We start from the raw sequence: 24,512 nt of genomic DNA on the forward strand, positions 1-24,512 counted from the left end.
AAGATACAATGAGTTTCACAAGTGTCAATGTGACAACTTAATTACAAGCAAAGGGATTCCATAGTGATAACTGATACAATTTATATATAAAGTGTCCTAAACAAAAGATATACTTGAATATGCAAAGCTTTAATTTAACAATACAGCAAAGATGGGTCGTTTGGATAACAACTTAATTACATATAAAACTTATGTACGAATAGTAATCCAAATGAGTGAAAATATATTCACTGGTTGAGACTTCCACGTCATAAATCAACATGTAAATGATGCCGTTCTAGAAGTTGGATCAGCAGCCTGTTAGGTTTATAACAACATAATTGGGCAGCAAAATCACAGCACGTATAGTCGACAAATATTTGTTCAAATTGTTTATTCCATTCACATAAACACTGTTAATAAATTTGTTTATGGAGACAGGGGATTATTATTCATTATTTATAAACCACCAACATATTACATAGCGCTGTACATTTGAGACATGAGCTAGATGAACAAATAAACAATATATCTTAAGACAATCAGGCTGTTGGTCCAGGACTAACCATCATTAATCTAAACAGAACCACCCTTATGCTGCATGGGCGCTTCTGTGGTTACTTGCCAGCTGGGAGTAGCTGTGTGCCCAGCTTGTTTTTGGCATCATGCTCTTTACAGAGCCAGGACACTTGTTCCCCAACGTTCACCGAAGTTGTGGCTGCAGTTGCTCCCATCACGAGTCCGGAGAGATCGCTCCGGCAGCTGAACCAAGATGGTTTTCCAGTAGATCTTACAGCCAAACTGCTCCTTGGTGAGGACTGTCCTTAACAGCACAATGTAATTGCCCACAGCCTTCATAAATTATATGTGGGAAGATTATTATGTATGAGGTAGGGCACAGAGTTGTTCGAAAGTGCAGCCATCTGTACCTGTGGGGTCTTCTCTCCGAACCGCAGTTGTTTGCACAATGCAGAGGATCCTCCCCCAGGTGCTTCTACTACACTGGAGTTCCTCTGGTGCCACCCTAGACCTCCTCCTGATGGGCAAATGATAATACCCATATCTTCCTCTTACTGCAGCAGACATTAAGTACGGCACACATACTTGGTATCCGTAAATGTGGGAGAACTAGACAAACTGATTTTTTTTTGTTTGTTATATACGCACATTTATTTTAATGACCCACCCGCCCACCCCAAGTGTAATAACTCAGGTCTTTCCCGTTGGAGGATCTACTGTGCAGAGCTTCAGCGCAGCCACTTGCTGCATTGTGCCGGTAATACTACCAGCCAACGCAATCACCTTTGACCCAGCCATTGCAATGCTTCGAAGTAATAACACTTGTGAGGCTCAGGAATGAGACTTAAATATTAGTAATATTGGCTAACAGCAGTAGAGGCATGATGGGGTGACAAATGCTACACAACAGCAGGTTCTAAGCATAGGGTCCGAGATCCAAGTGCAGATGAAAAGTGAATTGTACAAGTAGAACACAGGTAATTAGTAAGTCTGAAACGCTTCTTCACTCAGTCTTCAAGCAATATTTTGAAATGCAATTTTTAGAACACATAAACACAATTATTCAAAAACAATCAATAACGCAAGAGTCAAAGGTGGACACTGATGAAACCTGACAATCCCCAAAAAATTTTAATGGAAAAATATTGAACAAAGATTAAAGCAAAACATATCTAAATTTAGAAGACGGTGGAAGAATGAGCTCAGTACAAACTCACACCGGTCCTACGATCTCAGCCTTGTCTTATTGGTCAGCTGTTCAATGTATTCAGAGAGAGATTTCTGTGACAATAACAGTTTATTGAATTGCTTGAGAGTTATGGGCGTTAGATGTGGGAAAGCATACACTGAGGTTACACACAGGGCAGTTTAGGTACTCAACCCAGTTAGTGATGGCATGATGGTAAAACAGTGTAGTTCATGTTTTATACAAAATACATAAATACAAATAATGCACTAATCTGCAATATGACCACAAACGTTGCTTGGGTTGAGTTTATAACTCACTACTTTCATGAAATTTACATTTTCATATAAAATGGGAAGAAAGCAATGGTTGGTTTAATAAATTTCATCATAAAAAAAATGGGCGGAGAGACAGGTAGTTTAACTTATTGCTAACAACAATTTGCAGGTGTGGGGGAACTGTAGTGTATTATTGTGAACACTGCATAGAATACTGTGAATTGTAGATTTTCCTGTAAAACATTGCAAAAAAAAACGTATACATTACAATAAAAATAGTTTCCAGGTATTTCTTTATTTAGACGTATAGTTGTTGGTGTAGGAAGGGATTATGCGGCTCCCACGGCAATCTCAATGGGGCATTGGTCCTTTCCTTCACTTCTCAACCCCAAAAACAGCAGCACAATCTGTTCAGCGGTAATAGGAAGAGCTCTGTATTGGCATCACTGCACAGCGCTGTCACAAGAACGCACAGCTGGAGCGCCCAATGCCAACTCACACCAGAACATCAGCATTATACCCATGTATAATATAGTGCCTTATATATAGAATCTTAAATGTTTCGCACAAATGGAACTTGCTGGAATCCGTCTCCTAGGTGAGCTTTATAAACACAACCCTCAGAACTGAAGGGATGAAGTCACGGCTACAGTATGCGAATGTTTAAGGACTAGTTTTCACATGAAGCTTTTCACTGCTGTTTAGTTTTAAATCTTCCCACTTGGTGGGCAGGATACCAGTAAAGGAAGCATCAAGGGGAGGAATGGATTCTACAGCGAACACTCCATCCTAGAAGGCGTGTAGTAGGTTAGCGCACCTCTGCACAGCTGAACAATGCATCTAAACCGCAAAAGGGCGCATTCGATTCAAGAAAATAACAAACAATCGGTGAGTTTGATGAGAATGAAATCCAGATTTTATGGTGCCCCAATGAAAAATGCCTTCATAATAAGTTTGCTTAAGGCAGATATCTCTTAAAAGTCTAAGAAATATATTATTTAATTGTGTCAGTTATCTGAGAACTTTCAATACTTAGGGTTAAATGTATCAAACCTTCTAAAACGAAGGAACCAATCAGATTCTAGTGATCACTGTTCTAGAATGTACTAGATAGCTTGAATCTGATTGGCTGCTATGGGCAACACCTCCACTTTTCCTTTATGGAAGGTTTGATACATCTACCCCCTATAGACTGTTGGTGTATATATTGCTGTCCCCTGGCCTAGATTCTTTTCTCCTTTGTCCAGACATTCACATGCAGCGCTATGCAGTGTAACAAGTGGAAGAAATAACTGTTGACAGTAACAAAACAGAGTTCTCATGTGTGCAATTAGCAAAGAACATAACGCACGATTCCTTTCCCGCGCAGCTCTCGTATTCGATGACAATGTCGCAGGATGCTCAGCATTCCGTGGAATCTTTTATCAACTTTGATTTGAGTAAATTCTTTTATATCTTGTTCTACAATAAAGAACTGACCTGAGGGGGAGACAGAAGGATCAGGTCAGCAATGCAGCCAGTTTCATGTTTATTCCTGTACAGGACATTCTTCAGTTTGCAATAGTCTAACCTATAAAACTGAGCAACTTCCATTTCTGTATAATAGTCTAGTTGTGTAGAGACACTAAGGCGACAACTACAGACGTTCCTAAATACTTTATCTTGTTTTATTTGTATGAGCCAGATGGTGTTCTGTGTTGGCTGTAATCTCAAACTCTATTTGCTGCATTGGCCTCAGTAGAGTAGCAGGTTTATACCAGACATCGTTTTAGGTTATTCCTCTAAGAAGAAACTGAAAGGGCCGTGTCTGGCACCTGTTTGCCCATTTTCCAGAATAATTATAGTCTTTTCTGGACCTGCCCCGTCTGTAATTACATCATACCCCGCCTCCCCTGACATCACATACCGCGTGCCCCTAGGCCACTCCCCCAAGCTACTGAGACTCAGCCCCTAAATTACAAACTCTACACAAATATAAATAAAGGGATAAGGGAATCACAGGCAATTTAGGGAACATTATGCATGGCCCAATAAGCTCCACAATGTGCAGCCACCCAAATGAAAATGCAAACCCAGAAAACATTGAACAAAGAGAAAACAGAAGGGATGCAGACAATGAGAGGATAGACGGGATGGGATGGCCAACCATAAAAATACACCACGTTCTCAATATATCAAAATTCAATAAAAATGTATTACAGCATATTTGATAACTGAATGAAGTGCGCATAGAGCGCCGGAGAAACACATCGGGACTAAACTAATCAGGGGAATTCTACTAATTTTGATCTTTTAACTATCAAATCTTTTAGAATTACTTTACTGGGTGCCGATTGGGAGCGCTATTTAACCTTCAAAGGAGTGCGTTTTCATCATCCGATCGTTTTTTGGAGAGTACAACAAAGTGCTAGAAGTCAAGTGTGCGGCCGTTCCTCACAGGGATGGTAATTATGGCCCGACGACATTGAAGTCCTGACTTTACATCTACTACGATCAGCTCTGTACTCTGAATTATTTTACTTATACTAAGGCTTTACCGTACTCCACACTGCCCTCTGGTGTCAGCTCAGAGGCACTGCATGCCAATTAGCACATTAACTGCTGCTGTATGTCTCTGAAAACTTTATTGGATGGCCACTGTTTATTAGGGGACATAAACCTATTTCTTGGCTATTAATTTGTACTCCACTGTCTATCCTCCAAGGAATCGATGGTAATGTTTTACCTTGTACCAATGTAAAGCTGGAAGTATATCCCCAAGAGGCAGAATTCTTCGATGTTTCTAATTTTCTGTATTTTATATGTTGTAAGAAATTTGATTGAATTTTTATATTGGGAATGTGGTATTTTTTTATTATTTTTTTTTTTATTGTTGCACCATCCTCATCTTACTGTCTGCACCCCCTCTATTTTCTGTTTTTAAAAGCTTATAACACAATTAAAATGCTGATATGTTATTACAGATGAGTCCTTCTTTGATTAAATGTACTGTTTAACTTATTACAAAGATTAAGGGTAATGTGTGGCCCTTAGAGGATAACACCATGGGGCCCCTGAAGTAGCAGCAGGAATATGAAATAGGAATACATCCCCACTTTATGGACACATCAGTTAAATAACCAAAATTGGATTAATTGCAAAAATCTATTTTTGTTTTTAACAAATCATATATAAAATATCAGCCAAATGAGCTATCTTTGGGCACTGAGAAGCTACACAGAAGAGCAGCTTCTCATCGTCTGTTTGGCGTTTGGTACGGAAACCCCACAGGGGAGATGCGGAAAACGATTGAGAATCAGAAGTTTTTTAATTTCCAGGCGGTATTAGACTATTAATCTAACGGCGTCTTATGCTGGGTGGAGTCTACCCTCCGTCTCCCAGAGACGGACAACTCATAGACCTGAACACTGTTCACATTAGTAGATAATTATGGTGGAGGATAATCTGACCAACATTGCAGAGAGAAGGAAATTCTGACGCTCTCCCTCTACCTTTTGTGTCTTTCGTCTCCTCCTCCTTGAAGCGAACCAGCTGCTTTTTGGCAGCGGTGTTCAGGGTTTTGGACGGCTGGTGCATTATCTTGTACTTTCCCACTACGGCCTTGTTGATATCTTCAATGATGCTGTTAATCTGTTCATAAGTGAGACGGTTCTTCATATACCTGAGCAGTGGATAAGAAACATTCAGCAGTTTCCGTATCATATTTCTTACACAACTCTCAGATGGACACACATAATATCTAATATCTGTACTATAATACAAAGTGACCACAATGACACCCAATAACTTCAACATAAAGAGGATGTTCTGTCTTAACCTTCCATTCCCCAGGTCATCAATGTTTGAATTCTTCAGACATCAGTTATAAACGCTAACACTAATAATAATAGTATTAACCTTTATCATATAGAAACATGCAGTGCGATAAACAATCACATTTGCTTACTGAGGAAACAAGAGTGTTTATAGAGTTGAATATACAGCGGATTCCCGATTCCACGACTTGTACAGTTGCGGAACTTTCCATCATAGCTATTACGCATTGCACTCCTCTGGTCAGTTGTCAAAAACTATACTAGATTATATTATACTAACAAAACACAAGAGAGAAAAACTATAGAACCATGAACTATTGATCAGTATATCAAATTTAAAAAAACATTCAAAAATGCAATGTATTACATTAGAAGAAATGTAAAGTTTTAGTTACATTTATATAAGTTATGTGGTTTCATAAAAAAAAATTGTGCTCTCTTGTTGAGACAATTACAAACACTCCTGCAGGCCAAGGAGTGTAATACAGAAACAAAAACGTCACACATCTTGTAAAGGATGCATAAGGGACAGAAATACGTCGCTTCCATTCAAGTGTTACAAGTTTTCCCAAAATTCAGATTGCTTTCCTTTAAAAACCCGCTTGGGGAAAAGCTCGGAATAAAAATGTTCATGTACATTGGGCAAGAGACAAAAAGTAACATTGCTTCATATGAATCAGAAAAGGAAGTTAAGGATAATAGAAATCACTAATTGGAATAATGACTTAAACATGTTGATTTCTAATTAAGATCACTTACGCTGGCACGTTGCCAAAATCCTGTACGGTGATCAGTTCCATTTCTTTAATGACTTTTTCCTTGACATGTTTTTTTGTTGGCTCAGGTGGAATGACCTTATTGTCTACTGGGTTCTCTTTACCTGGGGCTAAATGACTAGGAAATAGATCATACAAAGTGTTAATATTCACAGAGCAGAGTCTAACTGCTCATTAGCTACATATAGGTCATATTTTTGGTGTGATGGGGGACACTCATTTTGTCAGGATAGAAAGCAGAAGGCAGAGATTACAAGAGAAAAAAAAAAAAAAAAAAAGAGGGGAGAGACCAGATAAAATTCCAACCAAATGACAGGAAAACCGTGGTCACTGGACATCTGCCTGTAATTCTCCTGTAATATACCTGTTGGGACCTTTCTTGGGAAGGTGGGCAGGAATATTCTCATTGAGGTGAGAAGCTTCTGTGAAATCTCTTTCAAGAACGACTTCCAGCTCCTAAAATGCCAGGAAGACGTTAGAAGTTTATATATATTGCAGAAATTAAATCATTGTTGCAGTATGCTCATCCCAAGTAGTGTTCAGGTTTTCTTACATATCAATAATAGTAAAACCTTTCAACAAAGAAATATTAAACGAATGACTGCTTACGAAAACTGATTTGGGATTACCAAAGTAAATGACCAGAATGCAGAGCATTTTATGATATTGGTCGTCTACAAGGATTATGTTTCATCTTGTAAGACTACTGCATGGTATAAAGGGATTCCCCTCCGTATTGGCGATCCAGTGATCTGTCATTTAAGGTAACGGTGTGTATAAACTGATGAGAAGAGGATACATTCAGGTGCAGTGTTCTAGAACCCCTAAAGCAGGACTGTAGGTGTTGTAAAGTGTTACAGAATTTGCTGGCATTATATAAATAAATGTTGATGATGATAATGCATTTATATTATATGTGTAACTGGTATGACAGTTCTCAGACATTTTTGGTCAGGACCTATAGTAAATCAGGGTTGTGAACTCCTAGAAACAGTTTGGAATTAATAATGTGTCAGATTGCACATTAATTACTTTACTACTACCGAAGTGTATTCTTGATATTAAAGCATAAATGAGAAGTTATTCTGTCTGTTATCATATTTCACAGTACATTGGCCGAGGGCTGCAGTGAAATAAAACTGCGGCGTCTTACCTTTAAGGACATTGCAGTGGATTCCTGCTTTTGTACCTCTGTTTCCACTTTATTAAGGAGGTCCCATAGTAAATGCAGTTCAGAGGCCACTTTACCGAGTGCACTCCTCAAGGAACGGTCCTGCCCTGTTTATATAGGAAAAGGTTCATGTGACAACACAATTTTCCTGAACACGTGCTGCTGGAGGACCCTGCTCCTTCCACTATAGAACTCTCAGTCTGTGGCTTCCTGCTGCCTCCATTCCCGTCCTCACATCATGTGACTGCCCCTGTCACATGCAGCCCTGTCCTCACTAACACATCACTCATCTCCTGATATACTCTGTGCTGCTGGGGACCCTGCTCCTTCCACTATAGAACTCTCAGTCTGTGGCTTCCTGCTGCCTCCATTCCCCTCCTCACATCATGTCACTGCCCCGGTCACATGCAGTCCTGTCCTCACTAACACATCATGCCACTGCCCCTGTCACATGCAATCCTGTCCTCACTAACACATCACTCATCTTCTGATATACTCTGTGCTGCTGGAGGACTCTGCTCCTTCCACTATACAACTCTCAGTCTGTGGCTTCCTGCTGCCTCCATTCCCCTCCTCACATCATGTCACTGCCCCTGCCACATGCAGCCCTGTCCTCACTAACACATCACTCATCTTCGAAAACGGATCCTACGCCAATGACCGTAATCACATACAATTAACTCTTATGACTGCCTACAACTTGTAGGGGGAACTGGGGAGGAAAGGGGCGGATGAACATAGGCAATGTACAGTAAGGATGGTTTCTCTTAGGGCTGAAACAAGCGTTCTTATCATTTGCACCATGTACAGAGCAGGTGTAAGTGCGGATAGCGGTGACTGACACAGCATCGTCTTTGTATTAAACAATGTGTGTGCTACTAGATAACACAGAACATGTGTATGCAAGATAGAACATAAAAATGCATTGTATATATATTACATATTAATAATTGCTTAATTTATGTATTTACAGTTAAAAATAAATACCAACCATAATTGTAATAATGATTATACTGTTTAGAGTTGTTCATTTATTTTAGAGTATAATTTTTTTTTTTGTTGTATGCGATCTGATGTGCCCTATAAGGTCACATGTGTGTATACTGTGTCTGTTAACATACAGCACATAACAATTAGGCAGAGCGTACTTACAGCCAGATTCAAATTCTCCAGACCTGCTTGGATTTGTATACTGGTGGAAATACGCTCAAGTTACGTGCTGTTTTTTTTCTTTGTACTTTGTATTTGGACTTGAATAAGGTCAATAACGTTTATCTCTATACAGGACAGCTTAGCCGGAACTGTACGAGAAATATATACATACACACAAACACTACACTAAAGGGAAATTGAAATGATAGCGTTACTCTTGGGAGTAATGTAGCCTGCGCACTATTACTGGTAGTACGGTGTTTTCAGCTCTGATTTTTGCTTGCATGCTCAGGAACCCGCGTTACCGTTAATAATAATAATAATAATAATGTTAATAGTGCACGGGCCGTGTTATTCTCAAGCATAACACTGTCACTTGAATTCCCTCCTAAATTTGGAACAGATGTGTCAACGCCAGTTTCAGTGCACAACGATATTATTGCTACTCGTGGACATTACAGGCCCGAAACACAATTACAATACACCACAGTGTAACACAAGTAAAGATTGCAATACAGGAGATAAATGAAAGGTCTTTTGCAAACGTTCTGTGTTATAATGATACAGGTATCGAACAGATCTTCGTGTGGGGTTTAATTCAAATGAGGTAAAACTCACCAATATGTCGCAACTGTAAAGTCTTCTTTATTATACATATCTTGGAATCAACATGAGAGCACAGATCGTCCAAATCTACTGTATCCATTTCTACCTAAACAATAAGAGGACAATGATAAGAAACACTCAAATTAGAGATTTGATCATTAGGGCTAGATTGCAAAACTCTATAGATCAATGTCAAGAAAAAAACAAGTTTTGACAATATTTGAATTGATGCTGATATTTATCCTTTTAAATAGCGATCCTGCAGATTATAAAACCGTACAAGCCAACAAATATACAAGATGCACATAATATAAATGCCCTGTTTTCCCCACTATAAGGCGCTGCGGACCACTGGGGCCCCTTACAAATAATCAACAATAATAACAACAAAATAGTTGAAAAAAATTAAATAAAAGTATATATTATACATATATAATGTTACAAAATATATGAAAGACGTTTTGCATTTTATTTAGATCACTCCTACTATTTCTAATTCAATAGTTAACAACCATACACCACTTTGTATATCTTAGCAGAAGAGAGAAAACATAAATAAGCTGTATAATTACTAAGGTGAGCCAAATTAGTGTAACAATGTTCTACTCCTGCTTTCATCTAATTGCAACAACATGGTGCACTCAGTAAGTGAGAAGTGAGGAAATCAGAAGCAACATTATTACACTGAGGAGTGGCTGAGTCCCAGTATATAGCAGTCATTACACATATACATAATATCGCAGCATTTACCTCTCTGCTGCCCAATGATGCGCACACTACAGCCGGGTGCTGTCACCCACTTCCAGGTGATTCAAATGTAACCGCCGGGCGAACACCCGCCTGCAGTCTCCTGCAACAACCAATCACAGTGACATTAACACTAGAGCACGCGCATTCGTCCAACAAGTGTGCCGGCAATGTGCCCAACGTTCCATACTGTCGGCCATGTTTCCGAAGACCACCCAAGCGCTTACTTTGTGTAAGGAATAGGCGTAAGCGCGGCTCGTGTGATGAGGACATGTCAGCCGAGCGTGCCGTAGATGACCCGGATAATCATGTAACTCTGTACATTACACCTTCTGGACTGGTATATATATATATATATATATATATATATATGTGTTAGATATCAAACTAAACATATTTGACTCGGCTGCTAGAGGCTTATATTGCTTATTATGACTTGTTACTTGTTACTGTTCGACTGTCACAGTAACAAGTGAATGGGGCCGTCATACTGTGGTTGAGTGAATGAAGCGGCCATCTTGTGATTGGCAGTTTAGCTGTAATGGATTGAATACTTAGTCCCATGAATATTAAGGGGTATAGTCAATTGTTTAGTTTTCGCGGCGCATAAAAACTATTACCGTTAATACGGTTATAGTTAGCTGGATTTCAGCTCGCGGCTCAGGGAGCCGCGAGCTGAAATTCAGCGAGAAAACTACCGTATTAACGTTTTTTCCGCGAACGATTAACGTAATAATGGCAACCGTGCACGGACCGCGAGATTTTCGGCGTTTCTGCCGAGAATTGAATACGCCCCTAAGAGTTTTTGAACTTTATGTTACTGTAACATCCCGTGACAGCCCTCACTGGAAGCTAAACTCCCAGTCCTCTTATGCCACTACCTTTTTGTTTATTTTATTTGCCAGCTCGGAGCCACTTTTGTGATACATAATTCTGCTTTTCTCCATCATCCGTTCTGGGGGACACTGCTACCTTGGGGTTGTCTGAGGGCGTTGGAGTTGGCACTTAAACAGTTAAGGACTAAACTTGCTGCTGACTCCTCCCCTCTGCAACCCCATCCACCTCAGTTATGTCTAAGTGCCCAAGGAGTTGGGCTGGGTTTGGTACTACTTAGCAGTACCTGCTGTTTAGTGTTAGATTATATTATTTTTTTATTAGTTTTGAAAGGAGTGTAGGTGAGGTTTTAATGTTATTAACATTTTTTTCCTCATAGATATTTATAATGGAACAATGTTCCCTTCCTTTAAGAAGAAAAGGTGTTTTTTTTAAAAAGAAACTACACGATTTGTGTGGTCTTTAGTGAGCGGTGACAGCGCTAAGCGCCTGTCATCACCCTGTCCCAGCGGGTCCGACACTGCCATAAGGCAGAGAGTGTTGTGTTGAAGTCGTATAATTGGATGAACGAAAGTATATTGGTTTATTATTATTTTTATTATTATTAATATTTATTTATAAGGCGCTACAAGGCATCCGCAGCGCCGTACAGAGACAAACAAAATCACAATACAATGGGAGACAGCACAGTACAATAAACACAGCAACTCAGTACGCTCAATGCACAGCTAGAGAGGGCGGGGAAGGGGGAGGGAGGATCCGAAAACGACGGGGCCCAAGAAGGGGGGCGCAGAAGACAGGGAGACCCCCAGGGGGGAGGAGGTAGCGAAAGTGGACGTGGGGTGGAGGACCTTTGAGGAGGAGGGCTAAGTAGCTGGAGAGCAGAGTTAGAAGTGGTGGAAACAGGAGGAGAGATGGCCCTGCTCACAGGAGCGTACAATCTAAGGGGAGAGGTGGACAGACAGAGAGACGCAGGGGAGAGAGGGAGAGTAGGGGGACAGAGGCAGAAGATAAGGTAGGAAGTTAAGTGGGAGACAGAAAGGCTTTAAGAAAAAGGTGGGTTTTTAGGGCCCGTTTGAAGCTGGACAGATTAGGGGAAGTTCTGATGGAGGGAGGGAGCTTGTTCCAGTGGAGGGGGGCAGCACGGGCGAAGTCTTGGATACGCGCGTGGGAGGAGGTTATAAGGGGGGAAGAGAGGCGACGGTCAGAGGCAGAACGGAGAGGGCGGGATGGAGCATGAATAGAGAGGAGGGTGGAGATGTAGGGCGCAGTGGAGTTGGCGAGGGCCTTGTAGGTGAGTGTGAGGAGCTTAAAGAGGATTCTGAAGGGGAATGGGAGCCAGTGAAGGGCTAGGTAGAGGGGGGAGACAAAAGAGGAGCGGCGAGAGAGGAAAATAAGCCTAGCTGCAGCGTTAAGGACGGATCGAAGGGGATCGAGATGAGAGTGGGGGAGGCCAGTGAGGAGGAGGTTGCAGTAGTCCAGGCGGGAGATGATCAGAGAGTGGATAAGGCATTTGGTGGCATCTTGGGAGAGGAAGGGCCGGATGCGAGCGATGTTGCGCAGCTGGAAGCGGCAGGATTTAGCAAGAGAGAGGATGTGGGGGCCAAAGGAGAGAGAGGAGTCGAGGATGACACCAAGGCAGCGAAGTTGGGGGACAGGGGAGATAGAGGTGTTGTCGACAGTGATGGAGAGGTCAGAAGGGGATGGGGTATGAGAGGGAGGAAAAACTATGAGCTCAGTTTTGGCAAGGTTAAGTTTGAGGAATCGAGAGGACATCCAGGAGGAGATGGCAGAGAGGCAGGCGGACACCCTAGAGAGGAGGGAGGGAGAGAGATCAGGAGAGGAGAGGTATAGTTGAGTGTCGTCAGCGTAAAGGTGGTAGCTGAAGCCGAAGGAGCTGATGAGTTCACCCAGGGAGGAGGTGTATAGAGAGAAGAGTAAGGGTCCCAGAACAGAGCCCTGAGGGACCCCGACTGGAAGGGTGGATGGGGGGGAGAGAGACCCAGAGGTGGTGACAGAGAAGGAACGGTGAGTAAGGTAAGAGGTGAACCAGGACAGGACTGGGCCGGAGAGGCCGAAAGACTGGAGGGTGTGAAGGAGTAGGGGGTGGTCAACGGTGTCAAAGGCTGCAGAGAGGTCAAGGAGGATGAGAAGGGAGAAGTGGCCCCTGGCTTTTGCAGAGAGGAGGTCATTGGTGACTTTAGCCAGGGCAGTTTCAGTGGAGTGGAGGGGGCGGAAACCAGACTGGAGAGGATCAAGGAGGGAGTATTCAGAAAGGTAGGAGGTGAGACGGCTGCAGACGAGCCTCTCAAGAATTTTGGAGGCAAAAGGGAGAAGAGATATGGGGCGATAGTTCGAGAGAGAAGTGGGGTCAAGATTAGGTTTCTTAAGAATGGGGGATACGAGAGCATGTTTGAAGGAGGAGGGGAAGATGCCAGTGGAGAGGGAGAGATTAAAGAGGTGAGCGAGGTGGGAGCAGGTGGTGGGGGAAAGGGAGCGAAGAAGGTGGGAGGGGATGGGATCCAGGGGGCAGGTAGTGGGGGGGGAGGATAAAATGAGAGAGTGGACTTCCTCGCCGGTGGTGGGACGGAAGGAGTGGAGGGGAAGGTGGTTGGGGGGGGAGGACAGAAGAGTGGGAGGGGTGGAAGAGAGAGTGGAGGAGGAGATTTCAAGTCGGATGGCCTCGATTTTAGAGGAGAAGAAGGAGGCGAAATCAGAGGCAGTCAGGGAGGAGGGGGTGGGGGGAGGGGGCCAGGAGAGTGCTGAAGGTGGCAAAGAGGCGGCGGGGGTTAGAGGACTGGGAAGAGATGAGGGATTTAAAGAAAGATTGTTCAGCGAGTGAGAGGGCAGAGCTGTAGGATGAAAGGATGAATTTAAAGTGGAGGAAGTCAGCCAGGGAGCGGGATTTTCTCCAGTGACGTTCGGCGGAACGGGAGCATTTTTGGAGGAAGCGGGTAAATTTGGAGTGCCAGGGTTGGGGTTTGGAGCAGCGGGGGTGGACGGAGTGGGCAGGGGCGACCGCGTCCAGAGCGGAGGTGAGGGTGTGATTGTAGAGGGAGACCGCCTGGTTGGGGCAGGCCTGGGAGGAAAGGGGAGAAAGGAGGGTATCGAGAGAGGAGGACAGAGAGGCAGGGTCAAGAGCATCGAGGTTGCGTATGGACAGAGTAGGTTTGGGCAGGGGGAGGGGAGCAGGAGAAGAGGAGAGAGAGAAGGAGAGGAGATGGTGGTCGGATAGAGGAAAGGGAGAGATGGAGAAGTTGGAGAGATTACATAGGTAGGAGAAGACAAGATCAAGGGAGTGACCAAGGCAGTGGGTAGAGGAGGAGGTCCATTGGGTGAGACCAAGGGAGGAAGAGAGGGTGAGCAGTTTGCTGGAAGCAGGGTAGGTGGGGTTGTCGATGGGGATATTAAAGTCACCGAGAATGATCGAGGGGAGATCGGAGGAGAGGTAGTGAGGAAGCCAGCTAGCAAAGTTGTCAAGGAAGAGGGAGGTGGGGCCAGGGGGGCGGTAGATGACAGTGACGCGGAGATGGATGGGGTAGAAGAGGCGGATGGAGTGAGCTTCAAAAGAGGAGAAGGAGAGGGAGGGTTCAGGGGGAATGACACGAAAAGTACAGGTGGAGGAGAGGAGGAGGCCAACTCCACCGCCAGGGCGGGCACCAGGCCTGGCGGAGTGGGTGAAGGAGAGGCCACCATAGGAGAGGGCAGCGGGGGAAGTAGTATCAGAATCGGAGAGTCAGGTTTCAGTAACGGCAAGAAGGTTAAAGGAGTTGGATAGAAAGAGGTCGTGGATAGCAGTCAGCTTGTTGCGGACGGATCTGGCATTCCAGAGGGCACAGAAGAAAGGGGGAGAGGAGAGGGGGGAAATGGGGATGAGGTTAGCAAGATGAGCAGCGCGCGGGGGATGGCGGGGAGGAACGGGAGAGGTAGGGCGGGGGGAGAGTATGGGTATGGAGTGAGAGCGGGGAGGCATAGTATGGAGAGAGAGTAACAGAACAGTGAGATAGTGGGGACAGTGAAAAACAGGTAAGAACAAAGGCAGGAAGACAATGAAAAGGTGGAAGATAATAACGAATTAGGGCGTGGAGGGCATGGAACAACAGTACAGTGAGATAATAAGGACAATGAAGACAGGTAAGAATGATAGCAGAACAGTAAGATAATAAGGACAGCGGATAACAGGTAAGAATAAGCAGGGAGACAATAGCAAGATGGAGGACAATAACCAATTAGGGCGTGGAAGGCAAAGAATAATAGAAGGAGAGGTAATAAGGACAATGGAAATAGGCAAGAATAATAACAGTTAAAACTAGTTGCTGGTAAATATAAAATCAGGAAAAACAAGATAAAGGCATATAAATAGTAGAATAATAACAGGTAAAAAGTAGAAACTTGTAAATGTACAATCAGGAAAAACAAAATAATGGCATATAAAATAATGTTTTATATGCAGTTGATGCAGTTAAGCCAGGGATTCAGCAGGAGAAGGGTTAACTGACAAGCCGGGTCGGTACACAGTAGATCAGTTGCTGCAGATAAGCCAGGGATTCAGCAGGAGAAGGGTTAATTGACAAACCGGGTCGGTACACAGTAGATCAGTTGGTCTAGATAAGCCAGGGATTCAGCAGGAGAAGGGTTAACTGACAAGCCGGGTCGGTACACAGTAGATTAGTTGATGCAGATAAGCCAGGGATTCAGCAGGAGAAGGATTAATTGACAAGCCGGGTCGGTACACAGTAGATCAGTTGGTGCAGATAAGCCAGGGATTCAGCAGAAGAAGGGTTAACTGACAAGCCGGGTCGGTACACAGTAGATCAGTTGATGCAGATAAGCCAGGGATTCAGCAGGAGAAGGGTTAATTGACAAGCCGGGTCGGTACACAGTAGATCAATTGGTGCAGATAAGCCAGGGATTCAGCAGGAGAAGGGTTAATTGACAAGCCGGGTCGGTACACAGTAGATCAGTTGATACAGATAAGCCAGGGACTCAGCAGGAGAAGGGTTAATTGACAAGCCGGGTCGGTACACAGTAGATCAGTTGATGTAGATAAGCCAGGGATTCAGCAGGAGAAGGGTTAACTGACAAGCCGGGTCGGTACACAATAGATCAGTTGGTGCAGATAAGCCAGGGATTCAGCAGGAGAAGGGTTAATTGACAAGCCGGGTCGGTACACAGTAGATCAGTTGATGTAGATAAGCCAGGGATTCAGCAGGAGAAGGGTTAACTGAAAAGCCGGGTCGGTACACAGTAGATCAGTTGATGCAGATAAGCCAGGGATTCAGCAGGAGAAGGGTTAACTGACAAGCCGGGTCGGTACACAATAGATCAGTTGGTGCAGATAAGCCAGGGATTCAGCAGGAGAAGGGTTAATTGACAAGCCGGGTCGGTACACAGTAGATCAGTTGATACAGATAAGCCAGGGACTCAGCAGGAGAAGGGTTAATTGACAAGCCGGGTTGGTACACAGTAGATCAGTTGATGTAGATAAGCCAGGGATTCAGCAGGAGAAGGGTTAACTGAAAAGCCGGGTCGGTACACAGTAGATCAGTTGATGCAGATAAGCCAGGGATTCAGCAGGAGAAGGGTTAACTGACAAGCCGGGTCGGTACACAATAGATCAGTTGGTGCAGATAAGCCAGGGATTCAGCAGGAGAAGGGTTAATTGACAAGCCGGGTCGGTACACAGTAGATCAGTTGATACAGATAAGCCAGGGACTCAGCAGGAGAAGGGTTAATTGACAAGCCGGGTCGGTACACAGTAGATCAGTTGATGTAGATAAGCCAGGGATTCAGCAGGAGAAGGGTTAACTGACAAGCCGGGTCGGTACACAATAGATCAGTTGGTGCAGATAAGCCAGGGATTCAGCAGGAGAAGGGTTAATTGACAAGCCGGGTCGGTACACAGTAGATCAGTTGATACAGATAAGCCAGGGACTCAGCAGGAGAAGGGTTAATTGACAAGCCGGGTTGGTACACAGTAGATCAGCTGATGTAGATAAGCCAGGGATTCAGCAGGAGAAGGGTTAACTGAAAAGCCGGGTCGGTACACAGTAGATCAGTTGATGCAGATAAGCCAGGGATTCAGCAGGAGAAGGGTTAACTGACAAGCCGGGTCGGTACACAGTAGATCAGTTGATGTAGATAAGCCAGGGATTCAGCAGGAGAAGGGTTAACTGACAAGCCGGGTCGGTACACAATAGATCAGTTGGTGCAGATAAGCCAGGGATTCAGCAGGAGAAGGGTTAATTGACAAGCCGGGTCGGTACACAGTAGATCAGTTGATACAGATAAGCCAGGGACTCAGCAGGAGAAGGGTTAATTGACAAGCCGGGTTGGTACACAGTAGATCAGTTGATGCAGATAAGCCAGGGATTCAGCAGGAGAAGGGTTAACTGACAAGCCGGGTCGGTACACAATAGATCAGTTGGTGCAGATAAGCCAGGGATTCAGCAGGAGAAGGGTTAATTGACAAGCCGGGTCGGTACACAGTAGATCAGTTGATACAGATAAGCCAGGGACTCAGCAGGAGAAGGGTTAATTGACAAGCCGGGTTGGTACACAGTAGATCAGCTGATGTAGATAAGCCAGGGATTCAGCAGGAGAAGGGTTAACTGAAAAGCCGGGTCGGTACACAGTAGATCAGTTGATGCAGATAAGCCAGGGATTCAGCAGGAGAAGGGTTAACTGACAAGCCGGGTCGGTACACAGTAGATCAGTTGATGCAGATAAGCCAGGGATTCGGCAGGAGAAGGGTTAATTGACAAGCCGGGTCGGTACACAGTAGATCAGTTGATGCAGATAAACCAGGGATTCAGCAGGAGAAGGGCCAACCGACAAGCCGGGTCGGTACACAGTAGGTCAGCCGATGCAGACAAGCCAGGGATAGATGGTATGGCCTTGTCTTTGGAGTGATGATGACACTCCTTTGTACCCCCACAATAATTTCCCACTGTCTTCACAAGTTTTTAGATGTTTTATAATTGTAGACAGATAATTGTGTGGGAGGAAAGACACAGAGCTGATCTAACGTGCAGCCTTCTCCAACTGCCGCCCGCATGCCATTTAATATTGGTTTGCCGTGCGTATTGCGAAGCGTACGCCACGTGTTACGTGACGTGGTGCATTCGCACGGTAAAATACGCGCGCACACACTCGCATTATAACAGTTAGCTATTTATATAATTTCATATTGGTTCTGTTACACTGTAACTCAGGAGCAGATAGTATTCGGTTTATTATTAGTGTCTATATATATATATATATATGTATATAGTGATTATATGTACATTGTAGTGTTATTAAAGGTTTAGGTAATAGGAAAGGTGTCATGCCTGATATCACATTGAAGCCCTAATCATCAGCAGCTGTCCGGTGCAGTCGGCGAAGAGATCGCACATTGCATACTTTAGTTATTGATATTAGAGTGTAAACCTTTGTATGATACTGGCTATGAAAAGGAGCAGACCCCCTGGAGAGAAGACCCCCACCTTTGGATTCCTTAGATTGAATCAACCTATTACCTGTCTGGCCTGGACCCACCCAACGTCTGGACCTATAGAAACAATCTACGTCATCTCTATTGTTCACAATGAAACACTGACTGTATATATATTAGCTGCATCTCACTGGGGCCCCAGTCAACTCTGACACAATATTCTATACAGAATATTGTCCATCGGGTCCGGTGGTTGCGCAGCGTGCGCAAGCGATTGCATTTGGTATGTACTTATCTTTTGGTATTGGCTGTGCTGTACTGTACTTTATCATAATATAATAATGTATTGAATTGTTGATTATTTATATCTGCTAAAATAAATTACTTTGTGCTTTGGACACACATTCAATTGATTGGGCAATGCTTATTTTAAAACGATAGAATTACTTTAATAGTTGCACTCCAACAGAGGACCGGACATGTTGGGAGATACCAAGTCCCCCGCCGAGGCGCGCGCGGGGGGGGGGTGCTTGGGTCTCTATAGCCGCAGGAGGTGCTGTGGATGCGGAAGGAGTCCCGAGTGTGCAATAGGAGAGGCACAATATATGCTCACAAGACTGAACTGTCCAAGGTTTTATTTATGACAAAGAAGACAGCCGGAGGTAGTTTAAGACTGCCGGCTGCTCAGTGGAAGATCCCGAGGAAGGAGATTTTCCCGCCCTTTTCTACCTGACAGGACTGAGCAGCGACTCGATCAGACACAGACTGCTTGACAGGGCTCTGCTGACTTCTCCCCTCAGGATCCTCTTCAGATTCCTCTGTTCTTAAAAACGCCATAGGGGATATATATATTATACATTTACACATATTTTTATACACACATACATATATATATATATATATATATATATATATATATATATAGGCATAGTCTATATATATATATATATATATATATATATATATATATATATATTTTCTGAGTTCACAACCTGCTCCCCTATTCCCACCCTTATCCTATTGAAATAAGGGCAGGTAACCTATTTTTTTTAGCGTGCAGAAAAAAAAGAGCACAGGAAATTTATATTTAAGTTGTGAGAGGAATTATATATAAAATGTCTGATAAAGGAAAGAGTGTCAGCGTTAAATATTTTTCTTGTTCTAAATGTTCTGCTAAACTACCCGTAGGACAAGTGGACAAAGGGGCTGTGTGTGCAAGGTGTGATTCGGGAGCACAGGGCGGGCAAACCCGAGGTGGCACTTTCGCCGTGGTGAAGGAACCGGTATGGGTTTCCTCTTTGGCCCAGTCCGTTTCTATGCTCACCCAGCTTATCAATAGACAGGCAGAGACAAATTCCACTGTAATTGGAGTGGATTGTGGCTCTGCTTCTGCAAATTCTAGCAAAATAATTAAGACTGGGACCTCAGGCGGTTTGGTGCATGACTTGTCTCAGCTACAGCCCTCTACATCTCAATCTGAACCCGCATGGTCATCCGCCTTGGGGAAGCGTTTGGACCGATTGAATAGTTTCTTAGACTCTTCTACACGTTTAGCTCCCAGAGCAAAGCGCCCTCGCCATTCTCATCCTTTGTTACTTTCTGATTCTGACGGTTCATCTGGAGAGGAAGGCGAGGTAGGAGAGGATTCAGATTCTGTACAATTAGGTGACTGGGATGACAATTACAGAAACCAGGGGATTCAGGATTTGGTGTTAGCGGTGCGTCAGACCCTTGATCGCATGGAAGAGGATTTAGTTCTTCCCGTTAAGGGTTTATTTAAGCGCAGTAGACTTAAAACTATTTGCTTTCCTACTTCCCCATAACTTACGGAAATTGCTGAATCTGCCTGGAAACATCCAGATAAAAAGTTTTCAGTCCCTCGTAGATATGCTATGCTTTATCCTCTAGAGGAACAGGATGTATCTCGCTGGGAACAGCTACCCAAGGTAGATACTCCGGTGGCTAAGCTGGCACGTCATACCACCTTGCAAGTTCCAGGCGCAGCAGTTCTCTAGGATTCTACTGATCGTAGATTAGAAGGGTTCCTAAAAGATATTTTTCTTGGGACAAGCTCTTCTTTTAGACCCTTGTTTGCATCTGCGTGGGTGGCTAGAGCTATGGAGTCCTGGGATGACCAATTAGTAACAGGTTTACAGGATATGGAATTCCTTCCTTTAGCCCTTCATTTAAAAGGCTTCTGTTTATCTCTATGAGGCAGCCCAGAATGCGGCTTCAATTTCTTCCACGATCTCTGCTTCAGCAGTGGCAGCTAGAAGAACGCTTTGGCTTCGTTCATGGAATGCGGACTTGGAATCTAATAGATATTTGGAGGCGTTACCTTTTTCAGGGTCTGTCCTATTCGGTTCTGAATTAGATGATATGATCAGTCAGACTGCTGGAGGTAAAAGTACTTCTAAACCCAGAATTCCACGGTTCAGTTCCTTTCGGCAGCCCTTTCGTGGTAGCTCAATTTCAAGAGGACAGTCCTCTATTAGGGGTAAGCCAATCGCTTTTAGAGGTCAATCTCAGAAAGGAAGGGGTTCTTACTCTAAGAGGCGTCCATCGCCCAAGACATCAGATAAGCCTTCCGCATGAAGTGATTCCCCCTCTCCTAGCGGCTGCGGGGGTGGGGGGTCGACTTCAATTATTCAAAGATCAGTGGGCAGCTTCCACCAAGGATGTTTGGATATTGGGAATAATTCCCAGAGGTTATTTCCTAGACATTATTGGCCCTACTCCCCAACGTTTTTTCCAGACTCAGTTGCCTCAAGATTGCATCAAGAGAAATGCGATGTTACAATCGATCTCTTCTCTTCTTTCCGCCGGCGTTATTTGCAAGGTTCCGGAAAGTCAAAGAGGCAAGGGGTTTTACTCAAACCTATTCTTGGTTCCAAAAAAAGACGGTTCGTTTCAGCGGATTCTGTACCTGAAAAATCTAAATCTTCACCTTCGGGTAACCAAATTCCGTATGGAATCAATGCGCTCAGTGATAAACGGTTTGGGACCTCTGGAGTTTCTTGCATCGATTGACATTCAAGACGCATACCTACATGTCCCTATTTGTAAGGGACATCAGTCTCTTCTTCGTTTTTCGATAGGGAGCTCTCATTTTCAACTTCGGTCTTTCCACCACCCCCAGGGTTTTCACAAAAATGATGTCAGTAATGGTGGCGGGGTTACGTGCTCAAGGAATAAACGTAATCCCATATCTGAACGATCTGCTAATAAAGGCTCCATCGTATCAGCTCCTGTCTCAAAATCTTACCTTGTCCCTGACTTTTCTGCAAAGACAATCAATTATCAAAAGTCTCATCTACAGCCCTCTCAGAGAATGGTCTTCCTGGGACTTTTGATGGACACGTCTCTTCAAAAGATTTTTCTTCCAGAGCAAAAGCTTTGCTCAATTCAGAACTCTGTTCAGCTACTCCTGAACCATCCTCGCCCTTCAATGAAATTGGGCATGCGGATTCTAGGATTGATGGTGTCAGCATTCGAAACTCTTCCCTACGGTCGATTCCACTCTCGGGCCATCCAGTGGAATCTTTTGGGTCAGTGGTCAGGATCACACCTACATCTGGAATCTCAGATAATTCATCTTTCCAAAAAGATTCCCGATTCTCTGGGTTGGTGGCTTGTTCAGGATCATCTAAGGATAGGCAGATCCTTTGTTCTATTAAATTGGGTCATAGTGACTACAGATGCAAGTCTGCAAGGATGGGGTCAGTAGTTCTCCATCGCCGACTACAAGGACTTTGGTCCAGCAGGGAGGATCTTCTTCCAATCAACATTCTGGAATTACGAGCCATGTTACTGGTGTAACGGATTACTGAATACACACCTAATCTTGATTAGCGCTGGCTTACCTGAAGTGCGTAGTCTAACGATCTCCCCGGTATTTACCAACAACCGCCGCAAGGCGGGATGGGCTTTGCTGCCAGGAGTCGCAGGTCGCGGTCCTCAGGTTTGCCCCAAGATGTAGCACAGCGGAAATAGGAGCAGGATGAGAATAGTCGGACAGGCCGGGTTGGTACACAGGCAGGCAATGCAGACAGAATCAGGAGGCAATCTCGGAGTCAATCAAACCGGGTCGGTACACGGGTCACCAGAACAGATGCGTAGTCAGCTAGCCGGGTCGGTACACAGGAATGGCAGATAAACGTGTAGAGGGAGGAGCGTGAGACAATCCGGGTCAGGAGCACAGGCAATCAGGAAGGTCAGCAAGCCAGGTCGGTACACGGGAGAAACGGAATCCAGAAGGGTCAGCAAGCCGGGTCGGTACACAGGAGATCAAACACACAGGAAGCAGGAACAAGGAGAACACAGGAATCAGGAGCCAGGAACAAATAAGTTGCTCTGACACTCCTAGAGTGTCAGAGCGCTGTTTAAATAGGAAGTCCCTTTTTGATTTCCCCGCCCTAGGTCTGGCGGTTATGTGACCGCCGAACCAGGAAGTGCGGCTTCCGGGTCCGACGGAGCGGCGGGGGAGTGAGGAAAGGTAAGTATCGTTACAACTGGGTCTTCAAGGAGCGCAATCCTTCCTTCAAGGAAAACCGGTCCGTTTACATTCGGACAATGCCACGGCAGTGGCATATGTAAATCATCAGGGAGGAACAAAAAGTGCAGGAGCAATGCATGTGGCGGAACAAATCTTGTCTTGGGCAGAGATCTGGGTTCCAGCGATTTCCGCAGTCTTCATTCCAGGAGTGGAAAACTGGGAAGCGGATTATCTGAGCAGGCATGCAATCCTTCCAGGGGAATGGTCTCTACATCCACAGGTATTTCAGCAACTAGTTCAAAGGTGGGGTCTTCCAGATCTGGATTTGATGGAATCGAGAGACAACCATCAGGTTCCAAGATTTTGCGCAAGAACGAGAGATCCTTACGCAGTAGCAGTGGATGTAATGTCAATGAATTGGGATTTCAAACTGGGATATCTTTTTCCCCCAATTCCGATGATTTCACGAGTACTGCGAAGAGTAAGAATGGGAGTGCATCCAGTAATTCTAGTAGCACCAAATTGGCCAAGACGAGTTTGGTTTACAAACATCTTTAATATGGCAGAAGGTCAGGGTTGGGCTCTTCCCCTCAGATCCGATCTGCTAATTCAAGGTCCATTTCATTATCTGGACTTAACTCGTTTGGCTTTAATGGCGTGGCTATTAAAGCCAAACTCTGGAGCTCCAGAGGTTTCTCATCTAGCGTAGTGGATACCCTCATGAAAGCTCGTAAACCAGTATCAGCAAAGATTTACCATAGAATATGGAAGATTTAAGTACAATGGTGTGAAAGTAATAGTCATGGTCCTGTGTCTTTTAGTCTAACTCGGTTTCTGGCGTTTCTCCATGATGGGTTAGAGAAGGGTCTTAGATTAAGCTCCCTGAAAGTTCAGGTCTCTGCACTTTCTATTTTCCTTTCAACGCCGCTTGGCCTCCATGTCAGATATTCATACTTTTCTTCAGGGGGTTCTGCATGTGCAGCCTCCCCATACTCCTCCGTTGGCCCCATGGGATTTAAATTTAGTTCTGAATGTTCTACAACATTCTCCTTTTGAGCCTCTGGAATCGGCTGACATCAGATTTGCGACATGGAAAGTTGTTTTTCTCTTAGCCATCGCTTCAGCTAGAAGAGTATCTGAATTAGGAGCCTTATCTTGTAGAGTTCCTTACTTAATTTCCATGAGGACAGAGCGGTCCTCAGGACAATTCCGTCTTTTTTGCCAAAGGTGGTTTCAAGTTTCCATATGAATCAAGAAATAGTGGTTCCAGCTTTTAAGGAAGAAGAGTCCTCTCCTGGGTCCTCTTCTCCGTCTTTGTCAATAAGTCTGGATGTGGTCAGAGCTTTAAAAGTATACGTGGAAAGGACTTCTGTTTGTCGAAGAACTGATTCTCTTTTCGTGCTTTTCGACTCCTCCAAGAGAGGATGGCCAGCTTCCAAATAAACAATTGCTTGCTGGATTAAGTCTGTCATTAGGCATGCCTATATGAGTGTGAACCGGCCTGTGCCTAGAGTTGTCA

At 44.2% G+C, this 24,512-nt stretch overlaps 1 protein-coding gene across 1 annotated transcript; it reads right to left on the minus strand.

The window, feature by feature from the left end:
* Positions 1-1,603: 1,603 nt before the first annotated feature.
* On the minus strand, positions 1,604-10,354 carry SKA1 (spindle and kinetochore associated complex subunit 1). Its single transcript, XM_075185624.1, has 7 exons — positions 10,233-10,354; positions 9,495-9,588; positions 7,707-7,831; positions 6,918-7,009; positions 6,537-6,671; positions 5,454-5,623; positions 1,604-3,441 (listed from the first exon to the last, which is right to left on the minus strand). The coding sequence occupies exons 2-7, from the start codon at positions 9,580-9,582 to the stop codon at positions 3,293-3,295; spliced, it is 759 nt and encodes a 252-aa protein (XP_075041725.1). The 5' UTR covers positions 9,583-9,588; positions 10,233-10,354; the 3' UTR covers positions 1,604-3,292.
* Positions 10,355-24,512: the final 14,158 nt, after the last annotated feature.

The sequence above is a fragment of the Mixophyes fleayi genome, chromosome 1, assembly GCF_038048845.1.
Source record: "Mixophyes fleayi isolate aMixFle1 chromosome 1, aMixFle1.hap1, whole genome shotgun sequence".
In the NCBI taxonomy this organism is placed as follows: Eukaryota; Metazoa; Chordata; class Amphibia; order Anura; family Limnodynastidae; genus Mixophyes; species Mixophyes fleayi.